Here is a 26,764-nt window from a genome sequence, read left to right on the forward strand (position 1 = left end):
TGGGCTCTCTAATGCACCAAGCACATTCATGCGCCTCATGAATCAAATCTTCAAACCTTATATAGGTAAATTTGTCATTGTTTACTTTGACGACATTTTGGTCTATAGCAGGGATCAAGAGCAACACTTGGAGCATCTTAGACAAATTTTTATGATGTTGCGAAAGGAGAAGCTCTATGTCAACCTTCGCAAATGCGACTTCTTGACCGATAGCCTAATATTTTTGGGTTATATGGTCACCGCCAACGGCATCAAAGTTGATCCTAAGAAGATTGAAGCTATCTCTAGTTGGTCGGTACCTCGTACCATTCACGAGATCCGGAGCTTTCATGGGTTGGCCACATTTTATCGAAGGTTTATACGACATTTTAGTTCTATTATGGCCCCCATCACAAATTGTTTGAAAGGTGGATCCTATCAATGGACTATGGAGGCTCAAAAAAGTTTTGAGAAGCTTAAGGTATTAATGACAACGGCCCCTATCCTTGCCTTGCCAGATTTTGAAAAAGTTTTCGAGGTGGATTGTGATGCCTCTAATGTGGGCATTGGCGCAGTGCTTAGTCAAGAAGGACGCCCTATTGCCTTCTTTAGTGCCAAACTTGGAGATGGGCGAAAGAACTATTCAACATATGATAAAGAATTTTATGCTATTGTTGAGGCTCTTCGTCATTGGCGGCACTATCTTGTGACTAAGGAATTTGTTCTCTACTCCGATCATGAAGCCTTGCGATTCCTCAATACTCAACACAAGCTTAGTGCAAGGCATGCCAAGTGGATTGAATTTTTGCAATCTTTTACCTTCACCATCCATCATAAAGCCGGAAGTCTCAATCAAGTTGCGGATGCTCTTAGTCGAAAACATGCTTTGTTGTCAACCTTGGAGATTAAGGTAATCGGTTTTGATTTCATCAAAGATCTCTATTCTAATGATGATTATTTTGGCGAGATTTGGGCTCGATGCAGTGATGCTCCTCATGAAGATTATTCAATTCAAGAAGGTTACTTATTTAAAGGTAACGAATTATGTATTCCTAATTGCTCTCTTCGCCAAGCAATCATCAAAGAAGCCTATAATGGAGGACTTGGAGGACACTTTGGCCGAGACAAGACTTTAATCCTTGTCAAAGAAAATTTCTTTTGGCCGAAGATGAGAAAGGATGTAGAGAGACATGTCAACTTATGTCGAACATGCCATATTGCCAAAAGCCGAGCTCAAAACACCGGCCTTTATACTCCTCTTCCTATACCTCAAGCTCCATGGGAGGATGTAAGTATTGATTTCATTCTTGGTCTTCCTCGCACTCAACGTGGAAAGGATTCGATCACGGTGATTGTTGATCGATTCTCTAAAATGGCACATTTTGTACCTTGCGAGAAGACCTATGATGCATCTAAAATTGCTGATCTTTATTTTCGAGAGATTGTCAAACTTCATGGCATTCCAAAGACTTTCACTTCGGACCGAGATCCAAAATTTGTAGGACACTTTTGGCGGACTTTATGGGCGAAATTGGGCACCAAACTTCAGTTCAATTCTTCTCATCATCCACAAACCGATGGTCAAACGGAAGTGGTGAATCGAAGCCTTGGCAATCTTATTCGAAGTTATTTGGGCAATAACAAGAAGCAATGGGACTTAATTCTTCCTCAAGCGGAGTTTGCATACCACCACTCAAGTAGTTCTACTACCAGTGCTAGTCCTTTTGAGATCGTCTATGGGTGCAATCCTAATGGCCCCCTTGATCTAGCTCCCCTTCCTCATGTTGTTCGATTTAGCGGTGATACAGAAGCAAGAGCTAATGAAATCAAAAAGATGCATGAGCAAGTTCGATCCAAGATTGAGAAGAGCAATCAAAAGTTTAAGGAGAGAGCTGATAAGTATCGACGCTCGGCATCATTTAAAGAAGGCGACCTTGTATAGATTCATCTTCGTAAAGAACGATTCCCCATGGAAGATATAGCAAATTACAAGATCGTGCTGATGGACCATTTCGAGTTCTTAAGTGTATTGGAGAAAATGCCTATCCAATTGAACTTCCTGATGACTATGGAGTTTCTGCTACCTTCAATATTTCTGATCTAATTCCATATCATGATAAAGAAGAGGCATTGGACAACTCGAAGACGAGTTGAGCTTCAACCGGGGGAGTATGATGCAGGTGCATGAACGTCAGACAACTTGCATGCCATTTTCAGAGTATTAAATGGCCGAATTTGGAAAAGTTATTAACATAAAGGTTTCAGGTCTCTTTCTCTTCTTTCCAACAAGCCTAAGAACATTAAAATCTGAGTTATGGTTGGAAAGTTATAGGTATTTCAAGAGGCAGGTGTCTTTTGACCTTTTAAATTTTCTAAGAGAATTTAGTTGGTTTTGATGTCTTTTATTGTGTGAGTTACCCATATTAAGGTGACTTTTGACCTTTCATTTTCTTTTGTCTTTTCATGTTACCCATGACTTGCCTATAAATAGTCATGAATTGTAATGAGAAGGCATCCAAGTATTTGAATGAAAGTTATCTTCCTCCTTGCACAAGAAACTTATCTTGTCTTTTCTCCCACTTTCATTGGATTGCAAATTGATCCAAGCGGTATCAGGTGGTATCAGAGCGAGGTTATCATCTCTTGACGTTTCGAGAGGAATCCTATCGCATTTCTCGTGGTGGTGTTGACGCAAGCTTCAACCAACCATGGCAAGCCGAGGCAACCAAAGTCGTTCTAGCGATGAAGAACCTCGTAGAGAGCGAGATCTTCGCGACATAGAGAATGATGAGTTGCGGCGGCAAGTCCAAAATCTTACCGAAAGGTTGGCTCGTTATGAGCAAAACCCGAGTGAAGAGGAGGGCGGCACCACTGAAGAAGATCGCAACACCTTCCGTGACCAAAGTTTACGTCGTGGTAGGAGGAGCAACTCTTCTTCATCTCACCAACATCATCATCAATTTTGATTTCCAGACATCAAGGTAGACATTCCTGAGTTTGAAGGAAAAATGCAACCCGACATCTTTCTAGATTGGCTTAACACTGTTGAGCGAATCTTTGACTACAAAGAGGTCCCCGATGAGCTTAAAGTGAAGATTGTAGCCATCAAGCTTCGAAAGCATGCATCAATATGGTGGGAGCGCCTCAAGTTGCAAAGAGCAAAGGAGGGCAAAACCAAGATTCGTACTTGGAAGAAAATGAAGAAAGAGCTTCGCAAAAAGTACCTTCCCGAAACTTACCTTCAAGATGCATTTCTCACTATGTATCAATTCACTCAAGGGATGCGAACCGTGGAGGAGTACACTGAAGAGTTCGACAATCTTATGGTTCGTTGTGGTGTAGCAGAGGCCGAAGAGCAAACAATAGCTCGTTACCTTAGCGGATTGAGGCATGACATCCATGATATGGTACACCTCCATTCTTTTATTTCTCTTAATGATGTTATTAAACTTGCTACTAAGGTGGAACGCCAACTTCAACAACGGCGAGAAAAGGGTTTAACAAATGCTCCTGGAGGCCGAAATTTCAAGCATGAGGGCATTCCTAACCGGGGGAGTGCATCGCAATCTCATTCATCTTCTACATCTAAGCCAACCACGATGGTGAAAAAAGATGCTTCATCTTCTTCTCGGCCAACATCATCTCGACCTCAATGTTTCAAGTGTTCTGGCTATGGGCACATTGCTTCTGAGTGTCCAAATAGAAGAGTGGTTTCTCTTGCCGAAGAAAGTGATAGTGAAGAAAATGAGTCAGATTCTATATATGATGAAATTGAAGGAGACATCACATATAGTGATCATGGTGAAGCTCTTGTGGTCCGTCGAACCCTGAATTCAATACGAAGCGAAGATGATCACATGTGGCTCCGGCACAATATCTTTCATACTCGATGTACGGCTCATGGCAAAATTTGCAATGTTATTATCGATGGAGGAAGTTGCGAGAATTGCGTCTCAATGGAGATGGTGGACAAGTTGAAACTCAAGACAAAACCTCACCACCACCCATATTCTCTTTCTTGGCTCAAGAAAGAAAATGAGGTAAAAATTTCCCAACGTTGCCTTGTTCAATTTTCAATTGGAAAAAATTACCATGATGAAATATGGTGTGATGTGGTTCCTATGGATGCTTGCCATTTACTTTTGGGGAGGCCATGGTTATTTGATAGAAGGGTTGTTCATGATGGATACAAAAATACTTATGCATTCTTGAAGGATGGTGTCAAAATAACCCTTAGGCCTTCAAAAATGGACAACACACCCAAACCCATTAAGGGAGAGGGAAGTACCTTTTTGTCCATGGCAGAGTTTGAAGTTGAAATTCGAGAAGCCTCCCAAGCATATGCTCTTATAGTGGTGGAATCTAATCCAGAGGGCAATTTATTGCCACCCAAGATTACTTCTTTTTTGCAGGAATTCCGAGATGTGACTCCCCATGAAATTCCTTCTGGACTTCCACCAATGAGAGAAATCCAACATTGCATTGATCTTATGCCAGGTGCAATTTTACCAAACAAGGCGGCATATAGAATGAGTCCCAAGGAGCATGAAGAATTGCAAAGACAAGTGAACGAGTTGGTGGCCAAAGGCTTGGTACGTGAAAGCATGAGTCCATGTGCGGTTCCTGCCTTACTTGTCCCCAAAAAGGATGGAACATGGCGCATGTGTATTGATAGCCGAGCTGTTAACAAGATCACCATCAAATACCGTTTTCCTATCCCTCGGCTAGACGACATGTTAGATCAACTTGCCGGCGCTTGCATCTTCTCCAAGCTTGATCTTCGAAGTGGCTATCATCAAATTTGCATGAGACCGGGTGACGAATGGAAGACGGCATTCAAGACAAGAGATGGACTATATGAATGGCTTTGTGATGCCATTTGGGCTCTCTAATGCACCAAGCACATTCATGCGCCTCATGAATCAAATCTTCAAGCCTTATATAGGTAAATTTGTCGTTGTTTACTTTGACGACATTTTGGTCTATAGCAGGGATCAAGAGCAACACTTGGAGCATCTTAGACAAATTTTTATGATGTTGCGAAAGGAGAAGCTCTATGTCAACCTTCGCAAATGCGACTTCTTGACCGATAGCCTAATATTTTTGGGTTATATGGTCACCGCCAACGGCATCAAAGTTGATCCTAAGAAGATTGAAGCTATCTCTAGTTGGCCGGTACCTCATACCATTCACGAGATCCGGAGCTTTCATGGGTTGGCCATATTTTATCGAAGGTTTATACGACATTTTAGTTCTATTATGGCCCCCATCAAAAATTGTTTGAAAGGTGGATCCTATCAATGGACTATGGAGGCTCAAGAAAGTTTTGAGAAGCTTAAGGTATTAATGACAATGGCCCCTATCCTTGCCTTGCCAGATTTTGAAAAAGTTTTCGAGGTGGATTGTGATGCCTCTAATGTGGGCATTGGCGCAGTGCTTAGTCAAGAAGGACGCCCTATTGCCTTCTTTAGTGCCAAACTTGGAGATGGGCGAAAGAACTATTCAACATATGATAAAAAATTTTATGCTATTGTTAAGGCTCTTCGTCATTGGCGGCACTATCTTGTGACTAAGGAATTTGTTCTCTACTCCGATCATGAAGCCTTGCGATTCCTCAATACTCAACACAAGCTTAGTGCAAGGCATGCCAAGTGGATTGAATTTTTGCAATCTTTTACCTTCACCATCCGTCATAAAGCCGGAAGTCTCAATCAAGTTACGAATGCTCTTAGTCGAAGACATGCTTTGTTGTCAACCTTGGAGATTAAGGTAATCGGTTTTGATTTCATCAAAAATCTCTATTCTAATGATGATTATTTTGGCGAGATTTGGGCTCGATGCAGTGATGCTCCTCATGAAGATTATTCAAACCGATGGTCAAACGGAAGTGGTGAATCGAAGCCTTGGCAATCTTATTCGAAGTTATTTGGGCAACAACAAGAAGCAATGGGACTTAATTCTTCCTCAAGCGGAGTTTGCATACAACCGCTCAAGTAGTTCTACTACCGGTGCTAGTCCCTTTGAGATCGTCTATGGGTGCAATCCTAATGGCCCCCTTAATCTAGCTCCCCTTCCTCATGTTGTTCGATTTAGCGGTGATGCAGAAGCAAGGGCTAATGAAATCAAAAAGATGCATGAGCAAGTTCGATCCAAGATTGAGAAGAACAATCAAAAGTTTAAGGAGAGAGCTGATAAGTATCGACGCTCGGCATCATTTAAAGAAGGCGACATTGTATGGATTCATCTTCGTAAAGAACGATTCCCCCATGGAAGATATAGCAAATTATAAGATCGTGCCGATGGACCATTTCGAGTTCTTAAGCGTATTGGAGAAAATGCCTATCAAATTGAACTTCCTGGTGACTATGGAGTTTCTGCTACCTTCAATATTTCTGATCTAATTCCATATCATGATAAAGAAGAGGCATTGGACAACTCGAAGACGAGTTGAGCTTCAACCGGGGGAGTATGATGCAGGTGCATGAACTCCAGACAACTTGCATGCCATTTTTAGAGTATTAAATGGCCGAATTTAGAAAAGTTATTAACATAAAGGTTTCAGGTCTCTTTCTCTTCCTTCCAACAAGCCTAAGAACATTAAAATCCGAGTTATGGTTGGAAAGTTATAGGTATTTTAAGAGGCAGGTGTCTTTTGACCTTTTAAATTTTCTAAGAGAATTTAGTTGGTTTTGATGTCTTTTATTGTGTGAGTTACCCATATTAAGGTGACTTTTGACCTTTCATTTTCTTTTGTCTTTTCATGTTACCCATGACTTGCCTATAAATAGTCATGAATTGTAATGAGAAGGCATCCAAGTATTTGAATGAAAGTTATCTTCCTCCTTGCACAAGAAATTTATCTTGTCTTTTCTCCTACTTCCATTGGATTGCAAATTGATCCAAGCGGTATCAGAAACTCAAGCTTTTCATTATTGGAGATGACGCTGGCGAACCCCATTAAGCGTACAGGGAGGTGATGACATCGTTTGTGAGTGGCTAAAGATTGTTTGGGGATTGAAGGGGAGGCAAAGCCAGCCAATTATTCAGTTGTTAATTTATTACGGCACGATTTCAAGACAGTTGTTAAATAATGATCTTTCTTTTCTATATTTTTTGTTTATACAATATTATTTTTACATCGAATAAATTGTTAATCAATTTATATGTGATTTATGAATTTTATGAGATGACAATTTGAATGAGAAATAGACATGTAATTTGGAGTAATATTTTTCAAACTATTGTTATATTGTTTACTGATCTTACAACATATATGTATATTTTGATTGGATTATGATAAATATGTTATTTTGTAAAAAAATTTTTGACATGTATCATATTTGAACTCTCATCCTGATTATATAATGGATCCTGCCAATTTGGGGTTATGCATTATCACTTTGGCTATTATTAAGGTCATTGATTTTGCTTATGGCCCCATCACAGAATATAAATATGATATTCTGGTTCACTCCATAGGATATACGTGCGGCATTCTGGCCTCGCCACAGGGTATAAATGTGATATTTTGGTTCATTACGTAGGATATAAGTGCGACATTCTGGCCCACTCTACAGGATATAAATGCGGTTCTTTTTCTGTTCTAGCCACAGGATATAAATGTGGCTATAGTAAAAAGCTGTTGAGTTGAATGTGATCTATTTTGAATTGAATTTATAATTATATATATGAATATTTGAAAGAAATAGATTTTAATGGATTCGTATTTTAAAGCGGAATTGGTTATGTCTTTATATTGATTTGTGGTAATTTGTGTTTTACTATTGTATCTTATATTATTACTGGTACTATCTAATTAAAACATTCATTACTTTCTAAGTCGTCTAGCTCATTATACGACTTCTTATTTTTTTATAGATTCAGAGAACTAGTCTGATCTGAGTTCTAATACGAGCGACTAGCAGAAGGTTGACACAGTTATCTTAAATTAGAGTTTATTTAAATTGATATATTACTTTAGAATATTGTTAGAATTGTGAAATATTTAAATTTCTGAGTTAGTTATTAAAATAAGATTTGAATACTATTATTTAAAATTATTTTACTTTATGTTTATGATAACGTGATGAGATGTCTTGCATACTTGTAGAGGGAGTTTTTTATGAGTATGCGGTGGTTGCTGCGACTCTCAGCTTGTGATCTTAGGTCAGAGGCGTGGCACATTTTCTCAAGAGGGGAAAAGGACCTGCCAAATTGTCAAACATATCTCCTCGTCCCAATGCCAACCCAGCACCATTCTTTTGGTTTGCCATCACTACGCCTCTCATCGCCCGAGCTCTACATATCCCCTTATATCTCTCTCTCTCTTCAGAATCCAACTCAAATTCAGTCAGGCAAGCTTCTTGCAATGAAAGGTATACAGTCGACCCTCCCTAGCTCCAATTTTTTCATAAGTAGGAATGAGTAATTCTCAGGGGCCAAATGTGCTCTTGCTAGCTATATGTTCGGTAGTGGACTGCGAGGTGGCAGGGTGGATTTGCCCTGGCTGATTAGTTCATACAGCCATGAACTTTGTCGTGATTCCTCGGGCCAGTTAATCTCCTCATCCCATAATGATCCTATATTCACTAGAGGTGTCCTTTTTTTTTTTTTGTGTGTGTGGGGGCATAGGGAATGATCAGTTTGACTAAAAGAAAAGCTAACGAACGACACACCTGTACACTAGAGGTGGTTGATGGCATAGCTTGCTTAATTGGGTTACCTAGTGGCTGTTTGTGTTTGGACCGCGAGATGGCTGGGTGGATTGGCCCTGACCGGCTAGTTTATAGAGCTGGGAAGTTTGCCTCGATCCCTCAGACCGGTTTAATCTCCTTATCCCATGATGCATGTAGAATACTGCAGGGAATAGGATTACCATTGAAGCTTGTCAGCTCCCAGCAGTCAATTATAAGGCAGAGTGATACCATGTAGACATGGTTCTAACATAACTTTCAGAAGCCAACAACCGGTTGACTAACTTCGCCCGTGAACTAAAAGTTGGCGGCATGCATGTGTGTATATATGTATATGTATGTATATATGTGTGTATGTATCTATCTATGTACGTACGTATGTATGTTTGTATGCATGCATGCATGCATGTAAGTATGTATGTATATATGCATGCATGCATGCATGCATATATTTTTTTGAATTGCGATCATATTCAATAATACCACTTTTAAATATATTTCTATTTTTTTTTTAAATGCATAACTCCTATACCGTACACCATTTTAGGCATAAGCTAGGAAGACGACTGATTAAAGAAAATTTGTGGTCCCTTGACTCAGGATTCAAGATTGGTTGTAACTTGGAAGCGGGAAATAGTAGTTTCTGTGGGATAATCGTGGCCAAGATAAATTGATTTATGGCTCTCGGTTTGTATGAATCATTAGGACCATTTTTTTCGTGTGTGTGTGTGTGTGTGGGGCATGGAATCATGTTTTGTTTGAAGTATGCAGTTACGTCTAATTGAACGCATTCTTATTTAATTTTGTATACACTCAATCTTCACATGAAGATCCAGGGTTAAATAATACCAGCAATTACAAGCAAGGTCTGGTCAACGAACCCTAACCGCGAACAGCGAAATCAGGGGGAGGTGATAATTTTCGGGCGCCCAAGATTCTCAGAATTGCTGTGGACAAGCACGTAGCGTTGCTGATGTTTCTGTAACTCTGTGGCCGTACAATAATTTATAACAGAACGGACAGGAACAAAAAGAAAAGCCTACGGTTGTTGAGGTGTCGCCCTGAGAAAAAGAGAGAGAAAAGAATCCATTCAGAAACACAAAAAAAAAAAAAAAAAAAAATGGAGGAGGTTCGCAGGGGTGTTTTGGTCCCCGGACTGGTCCCGAGCTTTCAGGTTGCGTCCCTCGCACACCTTGCCCGAGAGGACTGGAAGGCACCGCCCCCCCGCCCCCCCGAGCATTGTGATAAGCTCGTCTTTATTTTTTTCCATTCTTATGAAGCAATCCGGTAGCCTATTATTATACGCATCCTCCGTTCCCTTGCATCCACCGCCTATCTACCTATACACGGGTACTTTCCCAGACTCCCCACCCTCTCTCCTGAGGACCGAAGGAAAAATATATGCATATATTGGAAAGGACCGGTCGCTGGTGTGTCTGAAAGAAGAAAGGACTGGAGTGGGACTGTTTTCCAGCCCTCCTTTTCTACGTATAGAGGAGATTGAGGACCGACATTATATAATATTACGATATAGGGAGGTGCCTGCGTGCTCCCGCTTTGTTGCTTTTCCCTCCAAAGGGAAGAAGCAAGGTATCTCGTCCAGTTATCTGCTTTTCTTGGGCGTAAGTATCCGCCTTTCCCTTCCTCTTTGTCTGTTCATGTTCCCACTAATCAATCGATCGATGATAATGATACTAGTAACAATAACAGCAGCAATAATATTAACGGCTTGTCCCCTTTCCGGCCCGGCGGAGAACCCCATGATCCAAAGTCTGGCTTCTTTCCTCGATCCCGTCCGTCTATTAATTAGGTGCCGAAATGCAATTAGCATAAAGGGGTTGCGTGCTGAGGCGATGGCATCTCGGGTCCCTTTTTGGATATTGTGCTCATTCCCGGCAGTTTGTTTCTGGATAATAAGCCCGCTTTGAATTAGGAGGCGTCTTTATCGCCCTTGGGGTCTACCGCTACTAAATTTTCTCCGAATTAGGCTTCCTTCGAGAAATGGGCTATCCTCTTCTTCCTTACGGTCTTTCGGAGCTGCTGCTTAATTTCAAGTGTTCTCTCTCTCTCACACACACTTTCCTTTCCTTTTCTTTTCTTTTCTGCTGAACTGGTTTGGATTGGCGAGTTCTGTCGTAGAACAGAACAGCGGTCAGGCGAATGGCTTTCCTGTTATTTTCCTTCGCAGGGTTCCTCTTCCTTTTTATTGCTTCCTGACCTTCGAATTAGCGGCAAATGCTGTGGAAAAAATGCAGATGTAGTTTTCATCCCCCCCACCCCACCCTTTCGTCTTCTTCTTCAGATAGTCGAGGGGCTTGCGGTTGGACATGGATGTTCTACTCTTGCCGGCTTTCTGAATTGTTTCCATGTCCTACTTTCTAACTTAATTTGCTCTAATCTTCAGCTCGAGAAAGGAGCTTGTGATTGAAATTCATAACCCGGCATTCTTTGTTTCATTTCACTCTGGGACTGGGGGAGTAGTTGCGAGGAGAGAGGAAGCAGCAAAAACAGTAGGATATATTATTCGGATGCGGGAGTGAGAAAATAATCCTCTATGCATTCCTCAACAGGACCTTCAAGAAGTTCTTGGCAGCCAGCCATGACTGCTGATACCACCAACCCGGATTATTGGCTCAACTGGAGAGTTTCACTATGTGGGATATGGGTGCTGTCTTGCGTGATCGTAGCATCCATTCTGATATGGAAATATGAAGGTTCCAACTCAGAGAGAGAAGAAAGAGCAGAAACTCAACAGGCGACGCCGGGAACTTTGTACATGGATGAGTCTTGGAGACCTTGTCTTCAAGAAATCCATCCTGCTTGGCTGCTGGCTTTTCGGGTCATAGCGTATTTTGTACTTCTGGCATTGCTCGTCGTCAATGCCATTGTGAATGGAGGTGACATCTTCTACTACTACACACAGTAAGCCAACTTGTTCCTGTATACGCGGTGCTACTTTTGCTGCATACTGTTCGAATTTCTTCGAGTATCATGCATATGTAAATCAGCTTTCCACTCGTATATGTAAACCTCTCTGCAGTCCTCGGTTCAAAGAGTACTCTTTGCACCAAAACTACTCTATGAGTTATAAAGTGGGAGAAATTTTGCATATCTGCACTCTTATGGAAATTTTCTTCCATGCATCGGTTGGAAACTTAGTTTCTTTCACCCTCTGTTTCCTTAATAGAATCTGCCTATTCAGGGCACCCGATTGCAACGACATGACCCTAGTAGCTGCATTTGTGTCGCCTAGGTTCTCTCCCCCATTGACAACTCTAGTTCATGATCGTGCCATCATCCGAATATCATTTCCTTCTTCAGATGCTTCGTGCCTCATTATTTGACCATTTGTTGCTCAACGTTTAAGCTAAACTCTGTATTTTATGAAGTCGCAGTTTCAGTGAAGCTCTTATTCTTGTTGCATAGAGTTGACGAAATTCTTGATTCGTTTTCTTGTTGCCAAAATAAATGCCTTCTCTAATGCTGGATGTGTTTATCATGTCGTTGGCTCAGGTGGACTTTTGTGCTGGTTACTGTTTATTTCGGGGTATGTGATTTTAATCTGGAGCTTCACTATTTAAATATCTTTGTACTTGTACTGCTTCCTCAGAGTGGTGATTAGTGCCATGAGAAAAATTTTAGAGTTATACTTCTGTCTGTAATATGTTAGCTTAAATTTGTCGGAATCCATCGCTTCTGAATCTGCTGTCACATGAAACCATTTCTTTTAGCTTGGTTCGCGGCTATCTGCTTATGGGTGCCATCAATACCTCAATAAAGTTGGCGCAGACAAGCTCGACCTTGTAAGGCCAGATGAAGAACGTGGCCCATATATGGCTCCTACAATTGAGGAGAATTCAAATGTGCATGATGAAGTGAAAATCTCTGGCTTCCATGAAGAAGACAACATTCAGGAAATTGCTGGATTTTGGGGTTATGTGTTTCAAATCATCTATCAGGTAATCTTTCATGAATCAAGTAACTGCAAATGTCATCTTAATGTCATTTAATCTCTTCCATGAGTGGCAGGCATCAGGCGTGACTTGGAAGAAGAAAAAGAGTTTTCTCATAAATATTAATTATGGCGAATCCTGAAGATTATGATTCTATCCATGTGTGGCATTAATATCATGAACCAAGTCTTTTGTTTGAGTATATCTTTGACCATAATGGTTAGTAAAAATATTCTGAGTAATTAATAATTGGTCAAAAGACTTTCTAGAACATTTTTTTTGCTTCTGGATATGTGAGGCATGACCGGTCTTGGGAGATATGAATTTAGGATAGCCTCTGATCTATGATGTCAGGGCCCAAGCCACATTTATTAAGCTACGGATGTTGAACAGACTGGTGCTGTTACTAACCTGATACTCCAAACATCCCACGGTTTTCTAAGACAGATATTAATCTAATTGAAGTGCAACTTATTGTCCAGGTTTCTATGATGAGGACCGAGATAATACCTCCCATACAACATCTGTGTCTTCAGGTGTTGGACAGAAAATTGAATACAAATTGAAGTTAGCATTTCTCGTTCATAAATGAATGAATTGGATGATTGCATGCCAAGGGTGGTCTTATATATGAATGCCATTTTTTGAGCAAAGGATGAGGGAAACCTCCAGCAGAGTTTGAATTTTACTAGTGCAGGCATATGATATACCATAATTTACATGCCCAAACAGTTTATCCACGAATAATTTGTTCTTGGCAGAAAATATAGTTCGAAAAGAGAGGGAATCCAAGGACTTGGGGAAGTCTTGGAGCCTCTAATCCCTATTTTTCTGCGATGAGGAAGACCACCTCTCATTTTGATTATTTTATCTTCCAAAATCAGGATCAGAAGTTTGATAGCGTCTTCCAACTGCTCATGCTTATCTTCATCTTCTTGTTCTTTCTGAAGTAGCGCTCTCACCCAGCACATTCATCCATGAACAATTAGTTCGAGCATCCAAACAACCCTAAGAGTTTCTGATAAGTTGAATTAGATGTTCTTGAAAATTAGATCCAAAATGGAGGATAAGGCTACAAAGTATCTATATTAGTGCACTATTTTGCAACTGGATATGTCGGGCCTGTGGCGGAGGAATTCTGAAATTGCAGACTAGGTTTTTATGTCCACCCTTTATCAACTCATGCGGATTTCTATTTAAAGAAAACAAAAAAATGGAATCATAGACAACACATGATTTTAATAAACAAAAAATAAACAAGATATTTTGCACTTGTTCATTCAGTTTTCCTGTCATTCTTATGTCATTGCTTTTACTTAAACAATTCTTTTCTCATTTCCTTGCAAGTCAACTAATTTGCCTCTTAAAATTGTTGCCAGACAAATGCAGGCGCTGTGATCCTTACTGATTGCGTCTTCTGGCTCATCATTTTCCCCTTTCTTGCCATCAAAGATTATAATCTAAATTTTGTAAGTATGCAGGTTATGGAATTCCAACTTTTTAATTTCCATGTGTTTTTCTAATAATTTCCATTGGTATTATCTTGCTTTCGTATGACCAAATTTGAGGGTTCATCTAATAGCAGATGGTGGGAGATGTCAACATGATGACCTTAGTACCATCTGTAGAGTAGTGCTGCTTCATACTATTTGTGCAATGGGCTGAATATTATTTCATGTCATCACTAGATGCAAACTGTGCAATCTCATTTGTGAATCAGGAAAAGTAATTTGAGCTTTAAGTTATTGCTTAGAATAAAACAACGAATCCTCAATGGCAACATGTGATGTGATTAATTACAACTTCTTAAAATTAAGCTTGATGAAAACACTGCATTTGATTACCTGATTGAGATGAGAATGACTCATAAATAATTGGTATGCTCTCACTTATGTATGCTAATATATATATATATATCCAACAAAATTTACCATTTACCAGTCGATTCTAACAGTTCAGATGTTACATACACCTTTGGTTCTGTTGCAAAATTTAAATCATTGAAAAGTAATATATGGAAAAACCAAAAAAATTGATGTTTGTATTTCTATCCTGGTTCTGTGCTAAAAGTATATGTGTTTTCCTTGTGTTGCAGTTACTAATTGGTATGCATTCGGTCAATGCAGTCTTCCTCCTTGCTGATACTGCCTTGAATAGTTTGGTACACCCTTCTATCCTTCGTCATCATTACCGGTGGAGTTACTGTTACTATATTAGTGATTTTGCTTAGTCTCTATTCTTTTGTGTGTATGTGCTAGCGGTTCCCATGGTTCCGGATTGCATACTTCCTACTCTGGACAGCAGCATATGTCATTTTCCAATGGGGGGTCCATGCTTGTATCTCAATCTGGTAGTGTTACGCTGCTTTTTTTATAGTTTGCAACAAGAATTTTCTCGTTCCATTATGTCATTTTGTATTTACTTAGTTATTTAGCTATTTATTTTTACAGGTGGCCTTATCCATTTCTTGACTTGTCATCATCTCATGCCCCTATATGGTATGCCCTTTCTATTTGACGAAACTTTGCGTGTTTCATTTGTATGGTATTAGCCAATGATGTCATAGGTATCCGGTGGTGTTAAGTTACAAATATATCCAATTATCCACTTTTTTAGTTTTGAGTAAAAGTTTTGGAAATAAATAACATGTTTTTATATACCAATACCTGAGAAATAGACCAATTATGTTTACAGTTGAGCAAGATTTACACTTGAGGTTCCCAGATAAGATGTCATCTTTGAGAGGAATCAAGATAATCATTCTAATATCTTTTCATCTCTTCTTCATTGACAAAACATTCATTTTCCAAAGATATCGTCAGCATCCTTTCGACCCTTTGGTTATTTATTGTATATTGTTTTTAGGTTCACAGACTGGCAATTGCAGGATCCTTTGAATCTGAACTGGCCGCAATAGTGGCTAGAGATTCTAATAAAGAAAGAAACTTGCTATAACCAACAATGAAATGCAAAAAAGAGATGAACTCAAAGATAGTATCTAGAAGAAAAAAGAAAGGAAAGAAGAATTGAATGAAAGAATGGTTCGAAACAAAGAAATGAATCCAAAGTCAGTTCTAACTTTTGGAACTGCAAGCACTCACTAGCTAAGCTATAATGGTGCTAGTTTTACTCTCTTTTCCCAACCCATAGAACCGCAATATGATTATATCTGTTCGCTCTAAGCATAACAAATTCAAATGTGGAAAACATGTTCAAACATTCAAATCTACATGTGTAATGTAATTTTATTCGTGTTCCATTGCGAATCATATTTAAGCAGTCCCTGCAACTTTTTTGAGTTGGCATGGATTTTTGAAAAGCAAATTTGTGGAGACTTACCAGAGAAGATAAAAAGAGTAAATTTGACCTCCACTTGCCACAGAGAAGCTGACAATCAGACTACTTAACTCTGATAAGCAGCGTTGCCAGAAGCTGACACCTCTCCTGTTCCTCCCATGACAACAGGTATTTCGTGGTGGCATTGATGCATGTCCCTTGCTATGCTGTATTCCCATTGGTTATAAAGTTGAAGCACATTCTGCTATCCAGATGGTTTCCTCAGTCCTACCATGGTATGAGGTAAGCCAGCATGAATCATTAGCATCAACTGTGGCTTCATTCAGCACAGTAAATCGCCAGAGTACGGTCATTCCCCAGCTAGCTCGCCTTTCAAAACAGCTGCATCCATGATGGTGGGTTGGAGCCGCAAATAGTCAGGAGATCTATCTAATAAAATCAGATATGAAGTGCCTTGATGATCTCTGCATCAAGGGCCTTGATGAAAACGAGGCATAAAAGGATGCATGAAAGGAGCTTTGCTCCTAGACTCGAGCTGCTAGTTCTATCCATATTGGAATATACAATTGTATAGGGAGCTTATAAATTTTTTCAACACTCCTATCCTCTTTGTTTCAGTGCATATTGTGATAATTTTCACAATCATCTCCTATCTACGTGAGTAATCAACGGGCATTCACGTTTCAGATGGCTAACAACTGAATGTTGCAACTTCAAGATGAATGGAATTAAATCAGCTGACAATTAAATCTTGCAACTTTGAGACGGATTTACCTTCTTATCTTTCTTTTACTTCTTTTTTTTTTCTTTTTTTTTTTTTGAAGGAGATTGCTCTGGTTGAAGACTTTGGAGAGAGAGAGCTCTCCCTTTGTAGAGGAGCCCTAGGGTCTTGGCAGCCCTTAGGACTCCGACTTCTAGTCAGAAACGTCGGAGGAGAAGAAGACTCCAACAGCCGGAGCCTCTTCTCTCCTGCCTCGTGCCGCAGGACACGGTGGCTTGGGCTTGGCCTTTTCGGGCCGGCCCACAAGCCCAAAAGTTGGCTGGGCTGGGCTTCTACAGCATTAGAGCTGCCCCTTTGTGTCGCATGATTGTGCACGCATGCGTGCATGCACAAATTGCGACTTTGGGATTTCCTGGCACCGGTTATGGGACTTACGCTAATACGAGGCTTAAGCTAATCCCTTAAATGGCATTCCGCCAAACGGCTCTAGTGGTTTGTGAGCGACAATGTAGCATGTTTTGATGATCATATATATAGGCAGCCATTTTGCTATGTTTTTCTATGCGTAAGGTCAGTGATGATCGGTGCATCTACTCCACAATATAATCTAACAATAAAGTCGCTGGTCAGCAGCTTCTCTATGATTATATTTTTTACTGTGAATCACCAAGTGAGAAAGAAGGTGGTTCCTTTCCAAAATTTCTATTTCTTCGCATACTGCCTATGTACCAATCATTCAGCCCACTGCTGCTTCCTATGAGGCCATATCTCTCTCCTAGTAACCCCTCATTGACATGGATCATGACATCATCCCATCCCAGAAAGTACAATGCTCTATATTAACTCAATAGTGAATCTCATTTCTCTGCTCGCTTGTACTCTGATCTGCCATGCTTCTATATTGGATGGGCATCAAGCCATTTATTTGCATCTCTTCTTTGATTTTCTTTTTCTATTTGGAATTGAGTTCTCTGCTCCCTTATATTATCATTTGCCTTGTTCCTTTATTGAATAAGCATCAAGCCACTTTTGCATCTTCTTCATTGGTTTTCTCTGTATTTTTTTCTTATGACCGTAACATATGGTATAAGATTTTGAACAAATGCTAAAGATGGTAGTAATGATTATGGTAACCAAAACTCAGAGAAGTGACGGTTGTACTTCAACCTATTCTATCCGTAAAATTTAGGGCACCATGTTTCATGCTTGATAGAGAGTTGCCGCCGAGGCTAGCAATCAACTCAAGCATTGGCCCTACTCCTTCACTAAAACTGTATAATCATCACCTAACCATTGGGCACCGAAATGCCGCCTTTTATGTTGTGAGAGTTGTTATAGGTTCATCCTTCCTGGAGCACACTCAACTTAAGAATCTTCATGGGATGACTTAAAAAAGCAATAACAAGAAATTCAAGATTAGACTATATAGAGTATATTAGACTGATCAATGCATTCGTAGAGAAATAAAACTACCATAACCCAACATATATTGGGAGGAAAGGCAGGAGGAAAGAAGTACGATAACTCACTTTCCCCACTAATTAAAAATCTAGAGAGAAAATAATAGGTAGGTGTAGACACAACCTAGTTATAGGAATAATATCCTTACATAGTGACAGAAAATTCTAATTTGACCTGAACTCTAGTCTATCCGGCCAAAACCCTAATTTGACCAAAAATCTCTAATTATATCCAAATGATATTCGTTCAAGCTCAAGACACTTGATCAAGCTCGATCATACTTAATCAAACCCTTTCCCAACCAATTTAACTTTTTCTTAGACCTATGACATGCATCTTGCCTCAATTCATCCCTTTTTTAGAACCAAGCCTAGCATATTAATCTAATTAGTTCCTAAATCTTATATTTACACTCATATTGAGCTTGACATGAATCCAATATAAAATTGGGCCAAGCTTAGATGTTATTAGATCTCTCGATATTCTCACCTCATGACCCGTATCTCTTATCAAGAGTATACCCTAAGAAGAATCTAACTTACTTACAAGGGTGCACTATGATCAAACAACACCTATTCCTCTCCTCCCTTAGAGATCAGTTGCCAAGTGGTACCATCTGATCCCTCAACCTCATTATTGTCTCTAACTTGATTTCCTTTTAACTCTTCATTTATCATGTGTCCACACCCTACCAAAATGCTGTTCCTTTGCCATGCGTCCATCCTCCCAAAATTCTCTCAAGCTTCCTCCATCATATTTAATCGTAGCTCCAATAAGTGACAAACTTAAAATTCTTCTCAACCACTTTGTCCATTTAGATGCCAAATCTTTGACATGGTATCCCATGTTTGACCCTCATATCCTTCCTAAAAGTTTTAAATAATCTTAAACTCTCTTCTAGATCTAATAATATTCACATCAATGACATCATTAACCTACACCATTGGATTCTTTCTCCCTCTTCTACAATATCGTAGCCATCCATCCACCTTCCACATCACTAATCCTTATGAGCAGAGGAAAAATCAATTTTCTCCATCTATGTGTCTTTCTCATTGTTAGATTAAAATCTTAACCCTAATCTTAGTCATCTCCTCTCGCCTCTAATCCTAGTCTTCCGATCATGGTCTTAGAGAATGCATGACTAACCGATAAGGATGTTTGATTAAAATATACTGTAAGTACTAGATAATCTTGATAGAGTTGATTGACTATAGATTGATTTCCTCGAGCTCATCACTCTAAGATTTTGCTTCTCATTATTCTTGTGTCAATTCAATCTAACCTAATCCTTCTAAATTGCTATATAAAAGAGACGATCCGATCGAGCATCCATTAAGGTGGATGGATGTATAGTAAAATTAGGAGCACAATTAAAATTAAAAATTTTAAAAGGTATAAGTAGGGGAAAATTCAAATGGCTTATATCAAAGTAATGTAGGTCTAAGATGATTGTTTCATGTCTAAAGAAAGAACCAAAAAGAAGAAAAGTTCCTTGATGTCATCTAATAGTGGTGCAATCTAAACATTTCTTAACCAATTATAGCAAATGCATGGTAGGATATAAGTGAATATGTTTATCATCAAATCAAATGTATCCTCTTTAAATCTCTATCATCTACAATTTCAACCCTCTCTTTATACTCCTTAGCTAATAGTACCTTCCCATCTCAGCTTTGTCACAATACTTAAATCTCTAAAGTTTAATCATGACCATCAAACCAAACCACCTCTTTCTACTATTTAGCAATCTAAAGAAACACACTCTTCTCCACCATCCGCCTCTCTAATCGTCTTTTCATCTAAAGAAACAAACTCCTCATAACCCTTAGATCTCTTCAAAAATTGAATTGTAGCTCTCAAACTAACCCCTCCCTTTTTATACAATTTTAGTTCTACAAAGAATACAACTTAGGGAAACACACTTTCTATTATCTTAATCCTCCATTTATGCCACCTCACCAGTCTCCACTTAAACTAATTAGTCAATAGGATTAAGCCATCTAATCCCACTTTGCTAACTGCTAGATTTAAGGCAACCCTCATCCCTCATTAAATCCTAAAAATTGAACTCCTCATCTCTCCCAATAAATAGCCCTCTTATTTTCCAAAATTCTAAGGAAGAAATCACAACAAAAAATTCTTTAGAATTAGACTAGAATTTAGAAATCCAAGAAAATCCATCTCTCTCTGGAGCCTCTCCAAACCTTAGCCATCTCCTTCACAACCCTTACACTCCACTAACTGCTTGATAAGGAAGAAAAAAGGAGCTTCAAAGGAGCATCAACACCTGCATCCCTTTCCTCTCTTCCCCCTCTTCTTTTTCTCCATTTTTCTTTTATTTTTTCCATCCATGCATAAAATCCTAAGGATGAATTAGGAGACCTATTATACTTTAGAACATCCTCATGGGAGGGGTGATGTAGTGTGTTCATATGATGTGAGTCTGTGCCTATTGCATACATCGATTGGAGAGCAGCGCTAGACAACCCGAATGAGAAGATGTGGGAAATAGTCCAGGTATGTCCCATCTTAATTTATTTTTATAATGTAATCTATTCCTTTTCACATAAACATGACTTAAATATGTAGTATTCTTCCATTAATGCACCAAACATATAAACCTTCAACATTTAAAATTTTGTTCAAACTACATTTGTTGATTTATTACATGTGTTGAAGACAAATTAAGATCCAAATTGACACGATAGCCAAAGATTGGATTCTCTATCTATGAAGTGGAAGGTTTGGAAAGCCCAACTTAAGTGACAATATTTTGATATCCATGAGAATGATGAGGAAAAGCACAGAGCCTTTCAAGATCAAATTAAGGCATATATATTTGCAGTTTCTCCTCACTGATGAAATGAAGGTAATTGTAGAGTAATACATAACACTTATTTAATAGATTTTACTTATATCCAATTCCTCAATATTTGTTATTGATGAAAGAAAGACAGCGAGACTGACAAGGATAATTGTTCAATGCAAGAGACGACCCACACCACAGGAGCAAAAAACTTTACAACAAGAAGTCATGGAGAGGTAAATGCAATGATCAATTATTAACCATATTTCTTGCCTATCATTTTATGTACTCAAGTATCAATCATAGTGCGATCATAGTGCAATAATATACGCTCGGAGGAGGCCTAATGGCTTGCATCCTACAGGGTTGAACACCCACTAGACCTTTTCCTAGTGTAGACCTACCTGCCTGATAATGATGAGATTTGTTGCGGGGTTTCACCTGGCAGCAGCCCACACACCAGCCGAGCAGGGAAAGCATCTGTGTCCCTCCCGAGGTATTGTCCGCTCTGGGATTGCCGCTTCGGGTCTCCGGGAGGTCGCCCAAGGTCTTTGCCCAATGACAGTCCCGAGCCCTAACGGCGCAGGGGTCCGCGGAGGTACTACCCCTACCCTCACGGTTTTGTCCTACAAAAGGGCCCTCGCAGAGAGAGTGCTGGAGCAGCTCAGCTCAGAGCGAATGTAGTATTGTCCGTTTTGGGGATCGGGTGAACCGGCCCAGCGGCTGCCGCCCCCCCGCACGGTTTTGTCCCTCCTTAGAGGGGCCCTCTGTACGCAAGGGACCTCCATAGAGGAGCCCTCGGTAAGGAGAGGTTATTGAGCCCCCCATTTAAGGCACAGACCTTTCCGCTGATTAGCCGATGTAGGACTAAACTGGGAACCCCATCCCACAACACAGCCCCCCCAGTGGGAAGGTCTGTGCGTGGCCGGGGCCCTTCCTCTAGCGCCAACTGTTGCGGGGTTTCACCCCGGCAGCAGCCCACACACCAGCCGAGCAGGAAAAGCATCTGCGTTCCTCCCGAGGTATTGTCCGCTCTGGGATTGCCGCTTCGGGTCTCCGGGAGGTCGCCCAGGGTCTTTGCCCAATGACAGTCCCGAGCCCTAACGGCGCGGGGGTCCGCGGAGGTACTACCCCTACCCTCACGGTTTTGTCCTACAAAAGGGCCCTCGGTAAGGAGAGGTTATTGAGCCCCCCATTTAAGGCACAGACCTTTCCGCTGATTAGCCGATGTGGGACTAAACTAGGAACCCCATCCCACAACACAGCCCCCCCAGCAGGAAGGTCTGTGCGTGGCCGGGGCCCTTCCTCTAGCGCCATCTGATGCGGGATTTACACCCCGTCACCAGCAGAGCCCACACACCAGCCGAGCAGCAGAAGAGAGAGTGTCCCCTAGAAGGTATTGTCCGCTTTGGGTCCGATTCGGGGGTCGAGCGTACCCGGAGCCCTCCTCACGGCGCCTCACGGTTTTGCCCCACAAAAGGCGCCTCCTTAGGGAAGGGTGATTGAGCCCCCCATTATATGGCACAGACCTTCCCGCTACACGGCCGATGTGGGACTAAATTCGGAGAACCCCCCGTAACACAGCCCCCCCAGCGGGGAGGTCCTGTGCCCGGGTCGGCTCCTTGCTGGATAGGCGGAGGGCCGAGGCCCTCCTTCTAGCGCCAACTGTTGCGGGGTTTCACCCCGGCAACAGCCCACACACCAGCCGAGCAGGGAAAGCATCTGCGTCCCTCCTGAGGTATTGTTCGCTCTGGGATTGCCGCTTCGGGTCTCCGGGAGGTCGCCCAGGGTCTTTGCCCAATGACAGTCCCGAGCCCTAACGGCGCGGGGGTCCGCGGAGGTACTACCCCTACCCTCACGGTTTTGTCCTACAAAAGGGCCCTCGCGGATGAGAGAGTGCTGGAGCAGCTCAGCTCAGAGCGAATGTGGTATTGTCCGCTTTGGGGATCAGGTGAACCGGCCCAGCGGCTGCCGCCCCCCTGCATGATTTTGTCCCTCCTTAGAGGGGCCCTCTGTACGCAAGGGACATCCTATCATTAATGCATGAGACCCCCTCAGGCATCCGATGCACTCAGTCATTAAATGAATACGGCTCAAGATGATCTCCGGATCACTGAACCATCAAAGCGTATGGCTCTTTCTGACCACCGGTTCACTCAGCAATCAATGCACTTGTCATCTACGAACCCCAGGCCCACCATGGCCGGCGGTTCAACCACCCCAACGGGTCCGATCAATCGTGACAGCTCCCTGACAGTGACGGTAACCCATTAATTCGTCCAGTCACATCACAGGTAACCCTGCCACTCTCCCTATAAAAGGAGGAGGCTTCTTCTCCCTCTAAAAAGAGGGAGGAGGCTTCTTCCTCCCAAGGGGATTTTTCGGACTTCACATACAGTCCCTCTCTCTTCTCCAAAATTAAGCCCCCCTCTGACTTAGGCATCGGAGGGCCGGCGCCGGAAAGCCCGGCCACCGGCTTTCTTGCAGGACTATCCAGGAGGACGCCACCAGTCGACGCACCGCCATCCACCGCCCCGGCAGCGGAGCTCCTCCTCCTCGGTTCGCGGCTGCCCCCGGGTCCAATTTCCAGCAACAGTTGGCGCTAGAGGAAGGGCCCCGGCCACGCACAGACCTTCCCGCTGGGGGGGCTGTGTTGTGGGATGGGGTTCCCAGTTTAGTCCCACATCGGCTAATCAGCGGAAAGGTCTGTGCCTTAAATGGGGGGCTCAATAACCTCTCCTTGCCGAGGGCTCCTCTACGGAGGTCCCTTGCGTACAGAGGGCCCCTCTAAGGAGGGACAAAACCGTGCGGGGGGGCGGCAGCCGCTGGGCCGGTTCACCCAATCCCCAAAGCGGACAATATCATATTCGCTCTGAGCTGAGCTGCTCCAGCACTCTCTCATCTGCGAGGGCCCTTTTGTAGGACAAAACCGTGAGGGTAGGGGTAGTACCTCCGCGGACCCCCGCGCCGTTAGGGCTCGGGACTGTCATTGGGCAAAGACCCTGGGCGACCTCCCGGAGACCCGAAGCGGCAATCCCAGAGCGGACAATACCTCGGGAGGGACGCAGATGCTTTCCCTGCTCGGCTGGTGTGTGGGCTGCTGCCGGGGTGAAACCCCGCAACAGTTGGCGCTAGAGGAAGGGCCCCTGCCACGCACAGACCTTCCCGCTGGGGGGGCTGTGTTGTGGGATGGGGTTCCCAGTTTAGTCTCACATCGGCTAATCAGCGGAAAGGTCTGTGCCTTAAATGAGGGGCTCAATAACCTCTCCTTACCGAGGGCTCCTCTACGGAGGTCCCTTGCGTACAGAGGGCCCCTCTAAGGAGGGACAAAACCATGCGGGGGGGCGGCAGCCACTGAGCCGGTTCACCCGATCCCCAAAGCGGACAATACCACATTCGCTCTGAGCTGAGCTGCTCCAGCACTCTCTCATCTCCGATGGCCCTTTTGTAGGACAAAACCGTGAGGGTAGGGGTAGTACCTCCGCGGACCCCCGCGCCGTTAGGGCTCGGGACTGTCATTGGGCAAAGACCCTGGGCGACCTCCCGGAGACCCGAAGCGGCAATCCCAGAGCGGACAATACCTCGGGAGGGACGCAGATGCTTTTCCTGCTCGGCTGGTGTGTGGGCTGCTGCCGGGGTGAAACCCCGCAACAAGATTAGTTCAAGCTAACTCGAGGCTTGTTTGCTCTAACCTCATTCAAGTTAGAGCTACCCACTGACCAAAGTAATCCAAGATCCATGCTAGGACTGGACGAAACATCAAGGCCGAAATGGTTACAGCGTGGGTATACTTCACCCTTGGCTTGACCGAATCCCAGGGCAAAATGATTTATATTTAATAAATATGTTATTTTTTACATTTCAAGGTTAATTGTATGAATGATATAAGGACGGTAGTTCCATATCACTATCAATACGAGCATTCCACAATCGACCATGCAGACCAAATTATTAATCTTCTTCCTCGATCTCCAAGCTTCCCAAGCACGAACCTGGTATAGCCTACTCAACGAGCTCACTGTCGTGTGGCCTCTCCTGCTTGACTTCACCTTCTATTAATTGGACCCTCATGGCCCTCACCGCACCATTGGGTCATTTTGTTGTCATTTCATCTCTCCCCCCATTCCCCCTCTCTCTTTCTATCCATACACACAGCCATAAAAATTCCTTTCCGAAGAGCTGCAGATGTCCCAGTGCCTCGAGTTACCATGCAGAGTATTAACCTGTCGATAGTGACAAGCTAAGGCAACGGCTCGAACGGCAATAATATCAGGATCGGTGATGCAATGATTGAAAAATCTATTATTCGGGCAGTTCCATAATAACCATCCACAGTATCCAACAATAGATTGGTGAAGCGATATGACCGACTGTTAAGAGAGATTTGTTGTGTAATTCTTGATTGGTTCGCTTGTCTCGGCTGATAACAAGTTCCAGATCTGGGATGCAGTAGAGCAGTGGCACAAGATGTGGTCAAGGTTCTCCTCGGCACCACATTGATCACAGTTAATCCTTCCAAGATCCAGCATCCAGCGAGTAACAAGGAAAGCTTTACTCCAATTTTCCACCAGAACAAACGAACTCTAGGAGGCACTTCAAGTTTCCAGATTGCTGAAAAGACATGGTTAGGCTGAACAGTAATATCACCATCCGCATCGAAGGTGTGGTAAACATCTTCCACTTTTAACTGAAAGAGAGCCAGATTGATACCAAACCTTAATATTCTCACAAACATTCTTAGAAATAGCAACATCCATATTGTAATCAACAAGGTCACAGGAGCAAATACTCCTTGAGCTGGTTCAGGAGCTCCATCTTCCATTTGGTTTGGAGCTCGTGTACCTTTATCCTCACTGTACATTATTATTGTCAGTATCATAGACAAACAAAGATTTTGACAAGTTTCTTGTTTGAAGTGCCAACAAAAGCAATCAAAGAATCAATGCAGTCATCATGGAAATTTAAACCAAAAGGGAGAGGAGGGAGTGAGGGGATCATTTAATTGCCTACCTCTTTCTCTCTCTCTCTCTCTCTCTCTCTTTTTTTTTTTTTTTTTTGCTTTTTGTATCTCTGTTTCTTGTACGAGCGAGGAAGACACTGAATGGTGGGACGCACACAGGAGAAAGAAGAGCGGCTCTTGATTCTTGAACTCGCAGTGCTTCCTGGACGGGGGTTGAGGAGCGAGGTCGAGGAAATGCAATCGGCGCGCAGAGACACGCAGGATAGCTGGCGGACTTCAAACTTTAACTTTAATTACAATTCATTTTAAATCGAGCCCGAGGGGCCGTGTTTCCTCCCGGCAATTCATCAAACACATATCTCAAAGCTCCGAGCCCCTATCTAACACCAGATGCTCCATCGGACCATCAAGTGGTCGTCCAAACCCTGCATACATGCCTCCATGCCTACATCAAAATTTATTATATACACAAAAACCGGCACGTCACCGGATCTAACCCGGGCCCCCTCCGAACATCTTTGGACTCGTTTGGTTCGCAGGAGGTATTTTTTTTAAAAAATATAATTTTTAGAAAGTAGATTTCTAGGAAGAGGATGCCTAGGAAAGTACTTTTGGCATGTTTGGTTGACGATGGGAAGTGATAGATTTCCAAAGAGCTAATGTTTGGTTGATCATCCACTTTTCTGGAAAAGTTATGTATAATTTCTATTATACTCTTAATAAAAATTAGATTTTTAATGCCTCTTTAATGCTTCTTTAATGCTAAAGGATTTTTTGGGAAAAAAATAAAAATGGAATGATTCTACTTTATGGGAAAGTAACTTTCCTATGTTTTTCATGGAAAAGATTTTTCGATGAAATGTAAAAATCATATTTTTATGGGAATACAAC

The 26,764-nt window shown here is 42.0% G+C and overlaps 2 protein-coding genes across 3 annotated transcripts; both read left to right on the forward strand.

Moving 5' to 3' along the window:
- The first annotated feature begins 2,687 nt into the window (after positions 1–2,687).
- LOC120113343 lies at positions 2,688–4,871 on the forward strand. Its single transcript, XM_039134497.1, has 2 exons — positions 2,688–2,895; positions 2,953–4,871. Exons 1-2 carry the CDS (start codon positions 2,688–2,690, stop codon positions 4,869–4,871), a joined length of 2,127 nt encoding a protein of 708 aa, XP_038990425.1.
- Positions 4,872–9,964: 5,093 nt separating this feature from the next.
- On the forward strand, positions 9,965–16,679 carry LOC103723125. Of its 2 annotated transcripts, XM_039134449.1 has the most exons (9): positions 9,965–10,294; positions 11,243–11,594; positions 12,186–12,219; positions 12,404–12,631; positions 14,005–14,094; positions 14,721–14,786; positions 14,884–14,975; positions 15,076–15,123; positions 16,091–16,679. In XM_039134449.1, exons 2-9 carry the CDS (start codon positions 11,272–11,274, stop codon positions 16,206–16,208), a joined length of 999 nt encoding a protein of 332 aa, XP_038990377.1. In that variant the 5' UTR covers positions 9,965–10,294; positions 11,243–11,271; the 3' UTR covers positions 16,209–16,679. The 2 variants fall into 2 exon arrangements, with proteins under 2 accessions (XP_038990377.1, XP_038990376.1); XM_039134448.1 differs by lacking the exon at positions 9,965–10,294 and having other exon boundaries at positions 10,432–11,594.
- The last annotated feature ends 10,085 nt before the right edge of the window (positions 16,680–26,764 follow it).

Source organism: Phoenix dactylifera, chromosome 15 (assembly GCF_009389715.1).
Source record: "Phoenix dactylifera cultivar Barhee BC4 chromosome 15, palm_55x_up_171113_PBpolish2nd_filt_p, whole genome shotgun sequence".
NCBI lineage: Eukaryota > Viridiplantae > Streptophyta > Magnoliopsida > Arecales > Arecaceae > Phoenix > Phoenix dactylifera.

Excerpts from the sequence above, each read along its gene's own strand:
- LOC120113343 (XM_039134497.1), top strand. The coding sequence starts at position 2,688 with ATGGCAAGCCGAGGCAACCAAAGTCGTTCTAGCGATGAAGAACCTCGT. Across the intron at positions 2,896-2,952 it reads TGACCAAAGTTTACGTCGTG|ACATCAAGGTAGACATTCCT; the intron begins GTAGGAGGAGCA and ends TTTGATTTCCAG.
- LOC103723125 (XM_039134448.1), top strand. The coding sequence starts at position 11,227 with ATGCATTCCTCAACAGGACCTTCAAGAAGTTCTTGGCAGCCAGCCATG. Across the intron at positions 14,095-14,720 it reads AAGATTATAATCTAAATTTT|TTACTAATTGGTATGCATTC; the intron begins GTAAGTATGCAG and ends CTTGTGTTGCAG. Across the intron at positions 14,976-15,075 it reads CATGCTTGTATCTCAATCTG|GTGGCCTTATCCATTTCTTG; the intron begins GTAGTGTTACGC and ends TTATTTTTACAG.